Source organism: Simochromis diagramma, unplaced genomic scaffold, assembly GCF_900408965.1.
Source record: "Simochromis diagramma unplaced genomic scaffold, fSimDia1.1 OVJJ01000387.1, whole genome shotgun sequence".
NCBI classification, from domain to species: Eukaryota; Metazoa; Chordata; class Actinopteri; order Cichliformes; family Cichlidae; genus Simochromis; species Simochromis diagramma.
This window is the reverse complement of record NW_024387152.1, coordinates 5,993,029-6,012,786: the sequence shown is the minus strand read 5'-3', so window position 1 is coordinate 6,012,786 and position 19,758 is coordinate 5,993,029. Positions and strand designations below refer to the sequence as shown.

At 41.8% G+C, this 19,758-nt stretch overlaps 2 protein-coding genes across 4 annotated transcripts in view; both read right to left on the bottom strand.

The window, feature by feature from the left end:
• Window positions 1-948: 948 nt before the first annotated feature.
• On the bottom strand, window positions 949-9,916 carry si:ch211-156j16.1 (uncharacterized protein LOC564557 homolog). 2 transcript variants are annotated; one of them, XM_040047913.1, is made up of 4 exons: window positions 9,479-9,916; window positions 2,288-2,749; window positions 2,065-2,173; window positions 949-1,075 (listed from the first exon to the last, which is right to left on the bottom strand). In XM_040047913.1, exons 1-4 carry the CDS (start codon window positions 9,540-9,542, stop codon window positions 1,069-1,071), a joined length of 642 nt encoding a protein of 213 aa, XP_039903847.1. In that variant the 5' UTR covers window positions 9,543-9,916; the 3' UTR covers window positions 949-1,068. The 2 variants fall into 2 exon arrangements, with proteins under 2 accessions (XP_039903847.1, XP_039903848.1); XM_040047914.1 differs by having other exon boundaries at window positions 2,315-2,749; window positions 9,479-9,909.
• A 2,806-nt stretch (window positions 9,917-12,722) lies between these two features.
• Window positions 12,723-19,758, bottom strand: part of LOC120743700 (forkhead box protein J3-like) — a 68,374-nt gene continuing 61,338 nt past the window's right edge. For both annotated transcript variants that reach the window (XM_040047460.1, XM_040047461.1), the window contains 3 exons: window positions 15,369-15,641; window positions 14,511-14,639; window positions 12,723-13,043 (listed from right to left, as the gene is read on the bottom strand). In XM_040047460.1, coding sequence (XP_039903394.1) covers window positions 12,925-13,043; window positions 14,511-14,639; window positions 15,369-15,641 — 521 coding nt within the window. In that variant the 3' untranslated portion in view covers window positions 12,723-12,924. The remainder of the gene's footprint in view (window positions 13,044-14,510; window positions 14,640-15,368; window positions 15,642-19,758) is intronic.

Here is a 19,758-nt window from a genome sequence, read left to right as displayed (position 1 = left end):
GCACTGTCAAGACAATGTCACTGCTATGTCTGATAACCAAATGTGCGAGCCTTTATAAGCCAACGGGCCAAGTTGTTTGTTTTGGAATGGGTATCAGTTTAAAAGTACATTCAATTCACATTTTTAATGCACTTCCAAAAAAAAAAAAAAAAAAAATCCTCTTAGCTAGCTAGAGAATACCAGAGACAGTGGCACAAACCCTTCTGCTAAATTTCACAGATATGTATTAGGTTTTTATATGTAAGTGTTAAACTGGGCAGAATGTCACGTTACTCTTGCAAACGAGGGGTGTCTTTTCGTGTCTGATGACCCTCAGAGCTCACCAGGGCCAGAAGCTTCATCCAGTTGGCCAACCTATTAGGGGCTGCATGACAGCATACTCTATACCGGTGCTCGTGGGTGCTTTAGCCACAACAATAGCCTAAGGCTGCCTGTACATAGTGTACTGCATATTCCATAATATTAAATGCCTAGCCTATGCGAGTGCAACATATGAGAGTAACTGAATGCAGTATAGTCTTTGTCTAGCACTGTATATACATCCAGCAAAATTGGCAACAGTATTTCTTGTTTTCTTTCCTAATCCCAGCCTCCTTATGTCTTTGATTTGTAAGTATTTCTAATTTTTATGTCATTTTTCTTTCTTGGTATTAATCTAAGTCAGTCACTAAATCGCTTATGTGGAGGACTTACCCCTGTCTTGTCTTTTTTCTACAAAATGCATTTGAAAAGCCTGAAATTCTTCCTGACATCCTGTTGTCACCTTGTTTTGTTCTCTTTAACAGCTCCTCGGGATCAGGAAGTTTGCAGGGGCAGGTGAGGATTTTGGCTCGTGTACCCCTCTTGTCTCACATACATGCAATATATACATTAAAAAAAATAAACCCCCACCCTCCCCACCCCGTGCCCCTCGCCCCTCGCTTTTGTTAACACAGTCCAGAGAGCTGGTTAGGTTTGCTTAGTTCTGGCATCGCGTGCTTGTTTTTAATAATCAGAAATGACGCCACAGTTCAGTAGTTCAGAATTTCCAGAACTTCGCACGGTCCCGCTGCTTTGTAGGCTTTTTCCTCAAGGTCTGTGGGATACAAAGAGAGATCCGGTCAGAGATGGAAAAGATTTTTTTTTTTTATATGATTGGCAGTTAGGGTTTATATTATTTTAAAGTTAATTCATCGGGGGACTTGTTAAGTAAAATTAGATGGTGAACAAAGCTGGGTTTTATGCATAATTCATAGATTACGCAGCTTCAAAAGTTGAATGGAGTTAAAAAAAAAATACACAATTTTCAATTTCTGTGAAAAAGTTTTTTTGTGTGTTTTTTATTTTATTTCAAACGGAACAATAGCTAAAGAAAATCTGATTATTGGTTAACTTATTAAAAAAACAAACAGATGGCGATTGCTCTGGTTAGCAACCCTGTTTCTAATGTACAAAGCCCCTGTGTTTCTAGGGATCAAATCAAGTTGTTAACACAAAACCCCTCTAGCTGACGGCCATGAGCCATGTAGACCGATACTAAGTCAATAAACAAGCTCATTTTAAGGCCACTTGTCACCATGAATGCTGGATTTTCCACCTAGAAGCATGGGACTCTATGTCAGCAGACAGAGGAACAACTATGGAGCCTTGTCAGTAGCTCTTGGGAAAAAGACTGCTGTAAATAGGCGTGTGAGGGGTTAAAATGATTAGCTGAAGGGGTAAAATAGAGAACTTTACAAAGACCATAACACTCTGCTTTCTGCCAGGCTTTTTGTTTCTTGCAGACCTGTGACACAAAAATTCGCCATCATTATTAGCAGTAATTATCATCATATGTTCACAGGGGACAGAAAACTGTCACTTCATATGGACTTGATCTACTTTCAGGAAGGAACGTCTGTGTTCAGATGTGCTCAGGAACAATTTTGATTGAAATGCTGGTTTGGGAGAATTCGTAGTCACCTTTTCTTTCCTATGTGACTTCATTCTTGGATGGTTCAGTGATGACTCAGTGCCCAACATCTATGTAACACTGCCATGGATTTAATCTTTGTGCTTATGTACATGCGGTAGTGAGTTACTTACGAGTATTCGCCCATCCTCTTCAAGACAACAATCACCACTGCTGTGATGACGGCCACTGCCAGCAGGGCGCCGACTACAATGCCCACAATCTGTCCAGAGCTCAGAGCCTCTGTTAGATGAGAGTTAGTGCATTTAGATCCATAGTTAATATATTTAAACAGCAATGGTTATTAAGTGTATGTTAGACTTATTAAGTGTCACCATTATATCTATTCAAACTGACCTCTCCTTTCTCCCACACTTTCCTCACCTTCTGTGTCCTCCTCAATGATCAGGTCAGTGGTTTCTGTCCCAACAGGGCCCACTCTCTCAGCAGTGCCCTCTGTGTCAGCAGGGATCACTGTCCCAGTAGGGCCCATTGTCTCAGTGAGGGCGTCTGTTTGGGACTCACTGAGTACTTGCTCAGTGGACGATGTGGTCTCCTCAGACGTATATTCAGTGTATTGGGTAGGTGTATTGGGAGCTTCTGTTTCATTGACTAGGGCTTCAGTTGTAAGCACAGGCACATTCATATGGTCATTGAAAACGTGTGTTGTAATTTCGAAATGGACCATAGTTGGTACAGATGGAGGATGACTGGTGACAACAGGGGTAGGATCAGCCTCTAGAGCAACACCAGGTGTGGTTTCTCCTTCTGTAATGACCACAGATGAAGAGTGAAGTTCTGTTGGGTCTGTAATTGGATCTGGGGGGAGGAAATAAGAAATATAAGATCACAAACAGGCCAAACATTCAAGGCAGAAAGCTGTTTAACCCAAGCTTCCCAGGTCACAGGTTTCCATCTATCAAAATTTGTTTTTTCACTATCACATAGTGCTTTCTTGATGGGTCATTTTTGGCTTTCTCCCTGTGATATCGATGTCTCTGCTGATTTCTTTAATTTAACTGTGAAAATTTCCCAGTATTCAAAACTCATCAAATTATAATTTATTTTGGGTTTTTTTTTATTTTTATTTTTTATTTAGATCTTTTTCCAGTTAAGTGCTGGAAAAAGATCTAAGTTTGAAAAACAAGAAAGGATGTTTTTGGTGCAGCTGGGTAAAATGCACCCAGGTACTGGGGTTGTACTGCTAATGCAATTCCACCTGATCACGAACTTTTCAATGATGAAAAACGACATGTTACAGATGTCGCTTTGAATACTAACAGATAAACATCTGGCTTTTGTTAACACTGAGTATTAGCCTGATGGACCCTAGCATTAAATATTCAGGACGGGTGATTTTAAAACCGTGATCGTGCACTTAAAAGAACCCTGACACATTTTTGAGACTGATATTGATATTTGATCATTTAAAAACTCCAGTCAATATTTCTTTCTTTGAGAAGACACACACAAAACATAAGCAGGTTTCCCTAACATGTATTATCTGCAGTTATTTAAGAGTGCTTACTAAGATAATATCACAATTCAGTTGAAAAATAATCTTGTTTTACAGTTTCAGCAAGTTGAGTAAATTACTGGTTTACGCTCTGACAGGCTCTGCCTGGATCAGCTGGTTGTGCGCACCAAACATGGGGCGCAAAAGGGAAGTTGAAGCATGCCCTCTGATGGACAAACCGTGCAACATCAACACTCATGGTTGAAGGGTGTTTCTCATGTCACTTGCTTTCATTTACTGGCCGATTATAAATGCAAATACCGACATATCGGTATCTATGTCATAATACCTTCATCATTAACCTGTGCATTAGTACATATCCAACACTCAGCAAGATGATAGCTCAAGTAAAAGTGGACATTAAATGTTGTTTGTTTAAGCTCTGTTTTCTTTGTAACTTCAGAGCACAGTTGATTGGCATGTTCATGCTGTGGAAGTTTGAAAGGCCATTGTCGTTTCAACCAAATTCTTGTTTGACATAATTCAGCAATGTTTCAGTTCAATCGTCCTATCTGTGGCCTTTCACGTTAGCTAAAAAAAAGAAAAATAATACCCTGTCTAAGACAATGACGAACTTTATCGTTGCGAGTCAAAATGCGAAGTTTATAACAATAGACGCTTCACTCACAACATGATGTCATTACTTGACCTTTCCCCCTTCTCACACTCCTCGTCTGTCTCATACAGGTTCTCCCATCATCAGCACTGTATCAGCATGCACACCCGACCCATTGACTTCATATAATATGCATCCTCCCTCTGTTCCCCCTCCCCATCCCTCTATCCGGTCTTCAGGGCCTCGTGTTTGCGAACTTGCATGCCACATGCTCTGACTTATTTCCTGTGGAGGGAGCCACTGCCGCATGTGTAAGCAGAGCGCAGGCAGGCTTGTTAACCATCAGACACTTAATCCGTGCAGTCACAGGAGGGTGGGGTCACAGTGAGAAAGCATGAAAGTTTCTTTGAAAAGGTAAAAAAAAAAAAAAAAGACGATATGCAGTTTAAAACATCTGAGTTCATTTGTATTTCTGTAGTTTCATATGTTTTCTTGACTGATGTTTAATATCTAAAACGCACTTTGTCAGAGCTCAGAAGACCATCTGTGTGTCATGGTAGGCTCTTATTTTGTCCTAACTGTAAAAAAAACAAACATGTATTTAGCGTTTATTTTGCCTCTTGCATGAGGGTCTGGACCACGAGCCGGCCTGGGCTCAACATGATCATTTCCCACCAATAACCAGAGCTCCATCTCCCCACGTTCAACATCCTCCCAGCCACAAATGAAACTCTAGCCTGGACAGCACCGTTTCAAAATTAAGGAGGTAGATTTCAGCGTGGCACCAAAATTACAGTCTGCGCCTAACTTTCCACTGACAAGCTGCTGGCCTGAAGTTGCGCCTTTTTCTTTGGAAAAAAAAAAACCCCGATTAAAAGCTATTCATCGCACAAAGCCTCCTTACTGCAGAGAGCAAAAATGAGCTTCTGTGCAGTCTTCCAAACTTAGCTCCTGACATCATGCTCTCTCCAGCTCCGTTTTTGTCCAGTTCTTCTAAATACCTGAAATAATAGAGAATGCTTTACCCAGGGTAAAAATAACTCTTGAATGGCTGGGGTTAGTCTACCAACCGGTGCAGCACTGTGCTGCCTGGTGTGTTCATTAGCAACAGGCGGGGGTAAATATAACAAAACATTTGTTCCCACTGAGGAAGACTATTGAGAAGGGGGTTTACTAATGGCGACTCAGACTGTTTGTTTGGAACGTCTGTAAGCGATGATAAAATGGTCTGTGCTCCACTGAGCGTGGCTCTATGCTACGTGTAATCACTCCCTCATTCTCCACTACCAATTGTTTCATTATGTGTACAGTTCCCACAATTAGCTCTGAGTAGTATTTCCTCCCCACCGTGCTAGCCCTTCTGGGTTAATGCAGCTGCATTAGTGAGTAACACAGTGACTTTTAACGGCTTACATACACTCTCCCCTCCTCTCCTTTTAATCTACTTCTTCCCTATCGTCGTCTTCATAAACCAGACTCCCTGAGGATAGGTTTGTTGCTGATGAAACCGCGGAGAAGGCTGAATCCTTGGAGAGAAAGAGAAGGGGGGAGAGAAAGGGAGGGGCGGGAGGGAAAGCAGCAAGGGTGGAGGGGGAGCTCTGAGGGAATGGCATGTTTCAAAAGTGAGACGCCAGGGAGCACCCCGTGTCCCGTCTAGAGTGCTTGATTTCACTGTGAACATGGTGTGTCCGCTTGCAGCAAGATGTATTGCGTGTGTGCAACACATAGGTGAGCTTGTGTTCATCCTCAGGGGGCAAATGGACAGACCTAGAACAGGAAGCCTGACGCTGCTACAGTTTCTACAACTAGTTTTAGTCTGACTCTCAGTCAGTTAAACGATGACTGCAAAGTTGGATGCTTTGCTTTTTCTCGCGAGTTTCAGTTTTTGATTTAATTTTGACTTTTTTCCCCCTTTTTAATTTAGTTACGTTTCAGTTAGTTTCCAGAGCTGCTCTGGTTATTTCAGTTCAGTGTTTATCATTCTGAACATGTTTACCTTTAGTTTCGTTTTTATTACTTTCAGGGTCAGTTTTAGTCGGTTTTTATTGTTGCGTGGAGGGCATATGCCAGTGGCAGAGTTTCTGCAAATCATTATAGGTATTACTTTAAAACAGAACTTTTCGAAAGCAGTTGACTCACAGTCTTGTAAACATCCAAACCCTCGAAAAACACCTCCATCAGCCCCTCATCAGGCAAGCTGTAATAACAAATTTTACCAAACTGACAAAGAGTTAAACTAAGGATATTTATTCAATCTATATATAATTTAAATTTTAAGGTCAAAAAATAACTCCAGTTAGTTTTCATTACATAACTAAACTTTTTTTGGAAGCAGTTTTCTTTTCTTTTCAAACCTTCTTCATCATTGCATCGGTTTTCATGTCAAGCATTCTTGAAACATCATCCAGCGCCCCGAAAACTTTCATTCACCCAGTGAGGGTTAACATTTCGCCTGTGTTTGTGTGCATGTATGTGAACTTGTGCATTAAAGGGGTAACTTAGAGTAAAAAAAAACTAAACAAAATTATTACTTAGTAAAACATAAGCTTACATTAATAAATTATTTTGGTCCACCATGGTATTTTGTTCCCACAATTTCCCCTAAAAAACTGTAAGTGACGCAGAAAATAAAAAACAGGACAGGGAGGGCGAGGTGAAGAAAAGGGCTGAGTGAAAAGCTGTAAAGGAATTGGGCAAAATGAGGTGAGAAAGAAATGGAGGGGGAAGTTCACTCCTTTCTGATATAAATTAAAGCGGAAAAACAAAAGAGTGATGGAGGGACACAATAATATACAGCCAGAGACAGCAAAGGTGGGAGTACAGGCTTCCATTCATTATTATCACAATTAGCTGTCACTTAAGCCCCCTGTATGCACGTGTGTGTGTGCGTGCGTGCACGTAAGTTGCTAATTCACAGTCCTGTGTGGGACAGAAAAGATCAGTGCACGAGATGTGAGGGAGTGTGTTCATCTTCGAATCTCAGGAATGTTTTTCGTGGTGTTTAGGGAGTAAAATGTGAGCGATACAGACGCCCTCCCCATCTCACCACACCAACATGAGATGTCACATGACGTACACTCCCCTGCGAAACTAGTGGGAGTCATCTCTAAAAACACCGGGCCGTGCCATGCAGTGCACGCTGGGGACTTTTTGAAGCAAGAGTGGAATATTCTCAGCCGGCCTTATCGCAGATGCAACACAATGTGCGTTGAATGTGTGTCCACATTCATTTTATAGCCACTCGTGTTTTTCTCCTCCCACTCTAACTCAGATAAAAAAAAGACATGCAGCAGGTCCCATCTGGACTCTATCACCAGGGGCAGAAATTGGCACTACATCAAGTTGGCCTTTAATCTCGGGCATTACAGTTTCTCACTACATTGCCACAGCATAATGAACCGGAACAGGCGTGATGTTAAACGAAGGGAACACAAATAAACAAGTTACGGTGCATTATCATGCTGAACATCCAGGCTTGCATTTCCTTTCTCATGTTTTCCATGTCTCACAGAGGAAGTGCAAGGCTGGCATTTGTGCCTTTTTACTTGTTGAGGATATGCACATAAATCTTGGTGTTTTTTCTAATCTTTTTGGAGCTGCTACTGTCTCAGTTTCGTCAGGATAAGGGCTTGGTCTGGGATAAAACAGTCTCCACCTCCCCTTTCCTTAAACAGTTGAATCTTTCTCCTTAGGGAAATTTTTGGAAGTATGGAAGTATTTTATTTATTTTTTTTACATTTATTTTTTTTTACATTTTTTCTTCTCCTAATTAGATTCAGTTGGTGTGAGAAGTCCTCGGACCTCGTGGTCTTTCCTTACGCGCGTGTGTCTCATACTTGGAACAGGAGCGCAGCATTTGGGTCATTTCTTCAAGCGGGCTCGGACAAAGGGCATTAACCTCTTCCTTTGGCGGCCAGATGTGAATGGGATGTTACTGGCCAAGCAACTGCAGACAAAACTCATAAGAAGGAGACGAGGGGCGGGGCGGGGGGAGTAGCAGCGAGAGGGCGGTGGTGGATGATTGTACAGGATGGGGATGGGAGTTAGAAAGGCTCCATTTGTGAGGTATGAGTGGGGAATGACTGATTTCCTTTGTATTCTTAACAAGAACAGGGAAGACTTTCTGAAAACTTCAGCAGTTTCTTCCTCAGTTAAAAAAGCAAACCCCGCCATAAAACGGGACAGACACACAGACCAGGAAAAGCTTGTCGTGTAACAATAGACCCATCGCTTTTTGTGCATCCTGTGTTCCCCCAAATCTGAGGGTTACACTCATGAACCTGGAAGAGAGAGAGCTTGAGAAAGCTGAAGGGCTGTTAAGAGACGGTGGTGGTTGGGGGGTGGAGAAGGAAGGGGTTATTTTAAGTGGTAAAGTTTGCAACCCCACCAAAGATGGGTAAATGCCAAGGGCTGGTGTGCTGTACATGCTAACAACACACGGGTAAAAGAGGGTGGGGCAGCTCTCAAAGTTCATCACGTCTCTTGCTCCTCTCTCATCCATATGACCCTCTTAAATATAGAGCCTCCCACTATTAATACACCCACATAGACACAAAACGGCCCTGCCCTGCACTTTCCTCGGGCTTCAGCCACAACTACTGGGCAGAGAGTGGCTGGTCAAGGCAAAAGAAGAAAGCAAGGCAAAGAAAGACAGAAAGTTAAATGATACATGCTGTGAGAGCGACTGGAGACAAAGCACAGATGAAGGGGGGAGAAAAAAAACCAGAGGGAAAAAGGAGAAAACAAAATCAAGTGCAGCAAGAGAGAAATAGGAGAATCAGGAGTAAAACGAGAGGAAGCACAGGATAGGCTTTCGGATAAATATGTACGGTGTATGTTACAGTTTACAGCCCCCCCCCCTTGCACATGACCACAGTTTTTGGGACGCTTCCAAAGGATATTGCTTTCTTCTCTTTTGGCTGTGCCAAGAAAACTACAGACACGAGGCACCAGAGCTTCTTGCTATTACATCATATATTTTTTCCCCCCATGCTTGCAAAAAAAAAGAAAAAAAGAAAAAAGGAGACAACAGTGACAGCGAGGGAAAAATACAGCAAAGCAGGATGAGGTAATTTGTTAAAATGAACACGGAGCATTCATATGAGCTGACCCCTCTTTGTTAAATTAACACCTTCGCTTTTCCAATCACTGATCTTTGGCCAAGTTTGGTGGATTAACCGCAGATGCTAGAAGAAATATTCTTAGATATTACACAAAAAAAGATTTAAAATGTGAGTACGTGTTTAACACTTGTGTATTTGCGTGTAAACAAACAATCGCATTAACTTATTAATGAATACAAATGAAACCTGGACCATTTCCCCCCTTATGAATCCAGCCTGCAAAGTGTTATTGTTCAATCGGCAGGGATTAAAGCAGACAAAGAGAAGTGTGGTGAGGGCACATGGAGGCAGAGGGAGAGAGAGAGGACATAGTGTGCTAACAGTAGGATGGTGATAGCTGAGAGTTCACTTACTTGCACTTGTGAAGGCGCACAAAAGGCCAACAAGGGCCGACAGGAGCAGCAGCTGAACTTTCATTGTGTCAAAAAAAAACTCTTCTCCGCTCTTCTCGCCAGTCAAAACTCACAGAGACGTCCCCAGGGGCACAACACCGGAGACCTAACACACACCAACCGGCGTCTACGGTAGTAAAATGTTGAGGGACCCAAAAAAGGTCAAGAATGAAAATAAAGTCTTTGGCCGGAGGAAGTTTGGGAAAGCGGTGGGCTGAGATCCTTTCAACTTGTGGAGGTGAATGTGAACAGACTCGGGCTGGTCGCCGTGGAGGAAGAGAAAGAAAGAGTGGTGGAGGGATGCAGACAGGACAAGAGAAAGAGAGGAGAGATCTGGCCACTTTGGGTGAGTGCAGAGAGAGAGAGAGAGAGGGAGGAATGGCACACGGCAGGAAGGAGAGAGAAAAGAGGGTGCATGTGAGTGGCTGAGAGTGGAGGAGGGGTGCTGGTACTGGTTGTGGTGGCGGTGGGCTGGGCGGGCTGAGGAGCAAGGGGCAGGTTGGATTGGGAGGAGGGTGTCTGGATAGGGGCAGTAAGGTGGTTTGAGCCCTCGTGGCCCAGCCCCATGTAAACCTCCTCTTGGTCCACAGCCAGCAGTACTCCTGTTTGCAAACCCTGCAATATCAGCAGCATGCACACACACTCACACACGCCAACACATGCACTAGGTGATACAGATAAATACACACTTATTTATCTAGACAAGACAGGCACACTAAACTGCAACCGGCTGTCTTTTACAATTAGAAAGCTAAAGCAACAAACTTTCCACATGAATGAATGGAAGAGATGTAAACAGGTTTGGGTTGTTTCAAATAATCCTTAATCACAGGAGTTAGGAGCCAAATCTTTGGATTGACTAGATACTACCTGTCAAATATTTAACAGGATTTAAATAAATATGAGCAAACACCTGGAATTCATTTGTGCTGATCTTCTAAAACATCAGTTTTGCTCTATTTATAAAGAAAGTGGCAGTGTACATGTGTGGCCGATAGACAGCGGGAGGAAAGAGCGCTTTCTGGACCGCTTTCCAATGAAAAGAGGCCATAAATACAGTTAGAACACTGTGTGACGGTGTGTCGCAGGCAAGCATGGGTGGTCTGCCTAGTTTACATGCAGAGGAGGGCAAACAAACGGTCGCCCGGCGCTAGGCTGACACCTGTTGGACAACAAGCCGCGAGGGCCAAAACAGCACAAATAGGCTCGAACTAAAAACTCAGAAGCCACTGTCACATCTTCCTGCACAGCACAGCAACATGCACACAGCATTATTTCAAGATTTCAAACATGCAAACAGCTGATAAAATAACGGTAGCAGATGCAAGGTTATTGCAGTAAAAATGGTCAATGACATTTTAATAAACACTGAAACAGATTTGAACCGCTGAACCGCCGTACATACACAGGTTACTTATGACACACAAAAATGCCAACGTTTTTTTTTCCTTCTTTAAATCACCTATTTACATTATACTCAAGCTATGTACATAATGTTTCTCCTGGAAGAGAAATAACAAAATACCCATCTCCATTTGCCATTTCCTTTTTTTTCTTTTTCAGTCTGCATTTTTCCAGGGCAAACAGAGAAGTGACATACTGTTATTTACAAGGACAATTACACGCAGACATACAAGATATATATATATATATATATATATATATATATATATATATATATATATATATATATATATATATATATATATATATATATATATATATGCTGGTCACGGTAATACAGCATTTAATGGCAATAATAAAGAGTATTTATCTTGTTTTTTGTGTTTTTTTAAACATTACCTTGTTTAGACCACCTGAACAATCACTGAGATCTTCCAAAAGAGGAAAAAAAAGAGAAAAAAAAGCACTTTAAGGTCTAATATTTCACCGTGGAAAATAGGAGACCTTAAAGTGTGAATACAATGAAATTCACTTGTTTCCCATGTGTGTTTTCTTTCTATTTTTTTTGAGCCATATAAAGCTAAAGGAAACTGGAGAGGACTATACACACACCTGTACATACACAAAATTAACATTAACAACAAAAGCAAAACAAAACAAATGATGTTGAGCATCTTGTTTGATCTTTACTTAGACAAAGCATTAAAATGTTCCCGGTTATCATTTATTTTAGACTAGATGCTATCAAACTTGTTGCTGTGCAAAAAACTGCTCGCCTTTTCCCAAATGAGGCATGTTAGGAATCAAGACCGAGCTGATCCGCAGGGTCATAAATGATGTGCGCTTTTGCCTCCCCTTCAGTTTTATCTCTGAAAACTATATAAGTTAATGCTGAGTCACGCGACGGTCTGATTTTCTTTTTGATCAGTGACGTTTATTAGCTCTACTAAAAGGCTCATTCTGTTACTCAGCTTATTACAGCTGACAAATGAAGACTTTTATCCATTTGACCAGAGTCCTGGGCGACGCTAACATTTAGCCAACAGGATTTGAACACTGACAGCACTACACGACACACAGTTAACCTCACATTTAGGAGATGTAAAGGGCAGAGGTGCGAAGACATATGTGGACATAACACCCTGAGAACATGACACACTAACCTGCTGTTGAAAGCGCATACTGATGACAAGTTTGCGATAAAATAGGCAGAAGAAGTTTACAGCTAGTGTCCTGTATGACAAAAAAAAGATAGAGGAGGAACAATTTGTGATAGATGGATAGAAGCAAAAAATACCTGTTTTAACCAGCAGGTGGTGCCCCGACTCATGATTTAGGTTGAAACGTCCTTAATTTTGTCCCCAAACTATTATCCTTCTCACCACATATGTAAAGTAACAACGAGCAAAGCAATGCTACAGTGAAGAAAAGGATGAAATGTCTGGATTTGCTCAGTGTGTGCAAAAAATAAAACAAATTTGATGGTTTTCTTAAGACAGTTTGGGGAGAGGACATCTTTTTTGTTCATTCCAGTCACAGGCTGGGAAACGTTGTAGATCACGGGACACGAGCTGCAGCGGGATGCACATTTAAGAGAAAGAAAGCAATTCAAAGAAGAACTGACAACACTTTGGCGACTTGCAACCCTGTTGGCACAACGGGGACACAACGAGAGACAATTCGGAGCGTTGTCGCTTTGGACGAAACGTGTTTACGTCTTGGCTTCGTTCGACAGTCTCAGTCTGTCCCATCTCCATTTTTCCATGATTGTCTTTAGATTTAATAGACCACTTTTATCAGAAAAAAAAAAAAAAGGCCAGCGCGTTTAAAAAAAATCACTTCCCATCTTGTTTTCTGTTGGATTGTCTTCTGTTTTGTCACACAGGCGAAAGGAGCAGGTCAGTCAGTTTCGTACCTTATGTCACTATCATCACACTTTGCCTGCATCTCCTTATTAATTTCAAGTCTTTTCCTTCGTCGCTCCCTTTGACTGACGGCTCAGTCTAGACGATGGAGTCCCAGTCAAAATCATCCTGGATGTCGTCGGCAGCGAGCATGCGCCTCACCTGAAAGTGTCCCGGAGGCAGCGTGTGTTGTTGCTGGCTCAGCTGGCTGTGATGACCTGGATGTATAAGAAGATGATAATTACATCTGAATTATTTCTTTTTAAATATGTGAGTAGGACAAAGAACAGCTGAAACTAAAAGTGTCTAAAACACAGCTAAAATATAGGAAAAACAAGAAAAAGTCAAAAACAGAGAAATATACTGTCAGCACATTACACCACGTCTTAAGTTGTCATCTACATAAAGTGCCCTAAATAACAGGTGATCATGACATGGTGACTCATATTAGTGAATCACTGCAATGAATTTTAATGGTTAGTTTGAAACTAAAATGCCTATTGGATACTATAAAAACGCTCAGTGTATCTTAAGAAAATTATAAAATTAATGTATCAGACAGGTGTTGATGCAACTTTATGACGAGATACTTCAGTATGTAGCAGCATTGTGCTGCATTAAGTGCCTTCACAACAATATTCTGAGCTACAAATGGATCATTTTCTGGGGAATTAAAGAAAATTTATACCAGTTTTTCTACTGGTTCACTTCATTAGGTATATCTATTAGTACTCGGTTAGACCACCTTCTGCCTTCAGAGCTGGCTTAATTCTTTATGGCATGGACTCAACAAGGTGCTGAAAACATTCCTCATAGATTCTGGTCCAAAGTGACAAGACAGCATCATACAGTTGCTTCAAATCCTGCAGCTGCACATCCGTTTAAGTACAGTGAGCTCATGGTCGCATTCAAGAAATCAGTTAGGAAGACTATGGTGATAAAATAATGCTCACTTGTTGCTAAGATTCACAAAGTATGCCAATAAAATATCCTGAACACTAATGCACTCCATCACCACCAGCCCCTACCACTGATACAAGGCAGGATGGATCGATTTTGACCATCCAACTGTTCCAGAAAAAAACTCATTGTAGGACGTATAGGAGTGGGAACTGCTGTGGTCATCTCTTGCTGTGCCTTATTTAAGTTACTGTTGCCTTCCTATCAGCTTGAAGCAGTCGGACCATTCTCCTCTGACCTCTGGTGTGACCAAGGGACAGACAGAGCTCACTGGATATTTTTTTCTTTTTCAGACCATCCTCTGTAAACTCTCAAGATGGTTTCGTGGGAACATCCAAAAAGATCAGGAGATCCTCATCGACAACCACGCCACATCCAAAGTCACCTAAATCACCGTTCGCCTCCATTTCTGGTGCTCAGTTTAAACTTCAGCAGGTTGTGTTGAGTTGCTGATCTGTGATTTATATGTATTTTTTTTTAATTCTATCTCCTAACTTTATGAAGAGAAATACAACATTTAACTTTAGTTCAAGCTTCCCTATTTAATCAATCAGAAGCGTGTTATCCAGTTTAAAGTGTGCTATTGCCAAAAATCTCTATCTCTCTCTTGCTCACACACACACACAAACACACACACACACACACACACACACACACACACACACACACACACCCTCTGTGTAAGCCTCTATATACACCATGTATTTCTCCAGGCTCCTCCTGACCTGTTAAGAGAGCGATGGGAGAGTCACCTGTCATGGTGGGAGCAGTGTTGCTCATGGGAGGCATGTGAGGATATCCTGGTGGGCCCATCAGAGAAGAAAGGTTTTGTCTCGAGTCCATGTACATGTTCCCTGTGGGAGAATAGACAAAAGGGCAATGACTAACTGTCAGATTAGTATCCCGGCTTTCACACTACTCGTCTTTGCAGAACACAAGCTGTTATCATGGGCGCACACAATTTTATTGTCGTTTTATGCTAAGCCAGAGAAATCCAATAGATTCTGCTGCCACTCAGTGGATTTCCCTCTGGTGAAATATTCCCCCATCTTCATATCTTTACTTCAGTTGCCATTAAACTGACAGACTCCATAATTTTGCTGTAAATAGACAACGAGCCAACAATGACACAGCGAGCGGAGAGACTGGCAGTCAGCTGAGCTCCTGCCTCCATCCCGTCAACTAACAGCAGGAACCATTATTTTGCTAATGGAGAGTTTTTTGGGTTTCCATATGTTATTTTAAGTTAACATACTTTTTTTTCACGCATTTTCTTTCCTTCTGACACATGAGTGGAGTCATCAGATAAAAATAAATAACAGCATTTTATTGTAATGTTTGTTTTTTTTAACAGGATACTGCGGTGTTAATAATTAAATACTCACTATTAATATTAAAGAACAGCAGTCCAGAGTACGATGCTGCCATGTGTGCATGTGTGTAAAGCCCTGTGCACATATAAAGCAGCTGACTTTCCAGGTCTAAGCTGGTTACTAGCAGAAATCTCAGCCTCTGGTCCCAGATGCAACAATCTAATATACTGCTATCCTTATAGTACAGGATCCTTGGCCCGGCAGACTGACCTGTGCTGATGTGTTGATTATGTGGGTTGTGTTGCCCATGCTGATTGTGATGGCTGGGCTTTGGATGCATGGCCCCGTGCGGCTGAGCCGGGTGCTGAGGAGCGGACGGCGGCGCTGGATGTTGGACCTGAGGTTGTGGGTGGGTGGCGCCCTGAGGGGGGATGACCCCCGTCGCCATGAAGAATTGGTTAATGGAGGAACACAGGTCAGCCATCTGGGCAGCATCAAGAGACCAGTTGCTGAGCTCCGCCTGTCGCATGCTCTCCTTCAGACCTGACAGAGAGAGGAAGCAAAGTGCTGTGACTGCCACGCACCAGAGCTTTTACTGCTTCAAGACGTGACATCGTTTCATGTACTTTATTTTATTGTTTTGATTTGGTTTTTTTACAGGTAAATTAATGCACGAGTTGTTAATTTGCATTTGTTCAGCTTGTTCTGCCAGACAGGAAAAAAACAAACAAAGAAAAAACAGAAAAAGAAGCGATATAAGAGAAAACCTATTATTAAATTAAATCAATATGCTAAATATAAAGGATGCAAGGCCAGCACTGGTTTCTGTGATTTTTTTTAAACACCGCAAAAATGAGTCTCTCATTTCTGTGGGTACAAAAATTTCACTTCCTTCACTACTTTACTGAAAAAGCAGACCAAACGTTGCTGTTCTCCAATAGATGCTTTCTTCTTAGCAGCACTTCCACTGCCAAGAAATACCCGACATCCTCTAAGTGGGTGGTGATTGACTAATGAATAATTTTAAACATCAGGCATGCATCAGTGCTTATCAAATCGAGTAAATTGTATTTTTTTGTGATGTAGTGTAATTCCCTTGGTGTTTTATCTAATAAATTAGGAATATGTTTATAGAATGAACATACAGGCTCAATTGTAGTCGCACCTGCAGGAAAAAAAAAAAAAATCACAGCATGCGTTTTCAAATTTTGCATGAATAAAAAAAAAAAAGTCAAAGGATTTCCAGCCTGACACACCGGATCCTCACAGAGGCACAGGTACAGGGTTCATAACGGGACTTCTATGGAGTAATCCAAAAGAAGAAGAAGAAGGAGCGTCGGTACAGATGCACAAGAAATTGATCTTGCAGGGGTGATCACACCTTTCATATTGGGCGATTGTGGCTCAAGAGTTGGCAGTTCGTCTTGTAATCGGAAGGGTGCCGGTACGAGCCCCGGCTCCGACAGTCTCGGTCGTTGGGTCCTTGGGCAAGACACTTCACCTGTTGCCTACTGGTAGTGGTCAGAGGGCCTGGTGGTACCAGTGTCCCTAACCCTCTGTAAGTGTGCCCCAGGGCAGCTGTGGCTACAATGTAGCTTGCCATCACAAGTGTGTGAATGTGTGTGTGAATGGGTGGATGACTGAATGTAGTGTAAAGTGTTTTGGGGTCCATAGGGACTAAGTAAAGCGCTATACAAATACAGGCCATTTACCATATACACCACTGACAGGGGAGGTTACACTCATTCTTTCTTCATCATCACTAACCCACTGTTAGTGGGTGGGAGATATCAGGGAGCAAGTGAACATTTTGTCCTCAAAGTTGATGTGTTAGAAGGAAAAATGGGCACATGTAAGGATTTGAGTGAGTTTGACATGCGTCAGATTTTCTCCAACACTGCAGCTCTTGTGGAGTGTTCCTGGTCTGCAGTGGTCAGTATCTATCAAAGGGGTCCAAGGTGAACCAGCGACAGGGTCATTGGTGGCCAAAGCTCACTGATGCATGTGGGTAGTGAAGGTCATAAAGTTAGACCTGATCAGTGTATACCGGCTATGATACTGCTCCCCTTAAGCCTTAAAAGCTTTAGAAGTACATTTTTACAACTGTGTCAGAAGCCTTTGATTTATTCACCAAATACATTATTTAATATTATGTGGACTAAAACACTGATAAATAAATACATGTGGATGCTTATGGGAGGATATTAATGAGTCTATGATTTAAAGGTGTGGACACCACTAAGTCACTGCTGGGAAAAAATACAAATGTATTTTTAATAGTTTCATCAGCTGATTTAACTGCGTACAAAATGTCAATTCTTTAATAATTCTTGCTTCAGTATCTCAGACATCCTTGTAGCTTCATCATTTAATGCAATCGAGTTTCATCACTGTAGATTGTGACATTTTTAATTCTGAAAATAGGAAATTTGGTATTTGCAGAATCGTAACAGTGTTTTAAAATTAGATGTAAATTCTTGACCACAAAATAAGTTACAAGTTTCCTTTAGACTCACTAATTATATTGAGCAAAATGTACAGGGTGGGCCATTTATATGGATACACCGTAATAACATGGGAATGGTTGGTGATATTAAAGTCCTGTTTGTGGCACATTTGTATATGTGAGGGGGCAAACTCCTCAAGATGGGTGGTGATGGCGGTCATTTAGAAGTCGGCCATCTTGGATACAACTTTTGTTTTTTTTCAATAGGAAGAGGGCCATGTGACACATCAAACTTATTGGTAATGTCACAAGAAAAACAATGGTGTGCTTGGTTTCAACGCAACTTTATTCTTTCATGAGTTATTTACAAGTTTCTCTTTCTTCACAGCCATTGACATGTCGAAGAGGTTAACACGTGAGGAGCGGATCGAAATTGTGTTGATATCTGGTGAACGCAGTAACCGGGTCATTGCAGCAGATTTTAATGCAAGACACCCTACGAGACCACCCACCTCCCATGCTACAGTTAGCAAACTGCTTGCTAAGTTTCGTGAAACTGGTTCAGTGTTGGATTTGCCAAAATGTGGACGCAAGAAAACTGTCACTAATGAAGAAACATCAGTGGCTGTCCTAGCATCATTCAGCAAGAGCCCACAGCGTAGCACTCGCCGCATGTCACTGGAGAGTGGCATTAGTCGAACATCCCTTCGGCGGATATTAGCTACTCACAAATGGCACCCTTACATACTCCAGCTACTGCAGCATCTCAACGAGGATGACCCAGATCGGGGCACAGAATTTGCAGAATGGGCAAAACAAAAATTGGAACAGGACCCTCAGTTCACGCAGAAGATTTTGTTCAGTGATGAGGCAAACTTTGATGTGAATGGTGAAGTTAACAAACAAAACCACTGCTATTGGTCTGACACTAACCCACATTGGATGGATCCCTCCAAGACTGTTAGAACAACAAAAGTGATGGTTTGGTGTGGTATATGGGGTACAACGATAGTGGGTCCATTCTTCATCAATGGAAACCTCAAGGCCACTGGATATTTGAAATTGCTACATGATCATGTTTCCCTCTTTATGCACTGAAGCTGGCACGTTCCCTGAGTTTTTCCAGCAAGATGGTGCACCACCACATTATGGGTGCCAGGTCCGAGCTTTCCTAGATGAACAGTTTCCTGGAAAGTGGATTGGTCGTCGTGGGCCAGTTGAATGGCCCCCAAGGTCTCCCGATCTGACCCCCTTAGACTTTTATCTTTGGGGTCATCTAAAGGCAATTGTCTATGGTGTGAAGATACGAGATGTGCAGCACCTGAAACTACAGATACTGGATGCCTGCGGAGTTGCTATCAGTGTGTGAAGAGTGGGAGAAGAGGGTTGCATTGACAATCCAACACAATGGGCAGCACATTGAACACATTTTATAGGTGGTCAGAAACTTGTAAATAACTCATGAAAGAATAAAGTTACGTTGAAACCAAGCACACCATTGTTTTTCTTGTGACATTACCAATAAGTTTGATGTGTCACATGGCCCTCTTCCTATTGAAAAAACAAAAGTTGTATCCAAGATGGCCGACTTCTAAATGGCCACCATGGTCACCACCCATCTTGAGGAGTTTGCCCCCTCACATATACTAATGTGCCACAAACAGGACTTTAATATCACCAACCATTCCCATGTTATTACGGTGTATCCATATAAATGGCCCACCCTGTATTTTCCCCCTTCTAAATATATCATTTGCAGCATCACAAATTGTAGTTAACATATCATTTTTTGTGATATTTCTCCTTAATATGTGTCACTCTACATGCTAAACATTACAGCAAAAAAAACATGCCCTCCTTCATGACTTTTCCCAGACAACTTCTGCAGAACTTTTTCTTACCAGCGTCAGCAAATCACGGGTTGAATAAGAAATAAATTATTTATCATCCATCACCGTGAGGACACATCCAGCACAAGAATCTCACTATGGTTTACTGTCACCGTAAGTTTCAAAACCTTGAAACTACAAACCGTCTTTTGTTCTGACGGGATGCCTGTTCACATTTAAAACAACGCAGAAGACGCTGAACTGAAATCACCTCCTCTGGTATTTACCGCTTCCAAAATAAGACAAGCTCAAGCTTCCATTTTTCAAACGTGAAGACGGATATTTTGCCCAAAAACACATTTGTATGGCTCGTATGTGGCGCCGA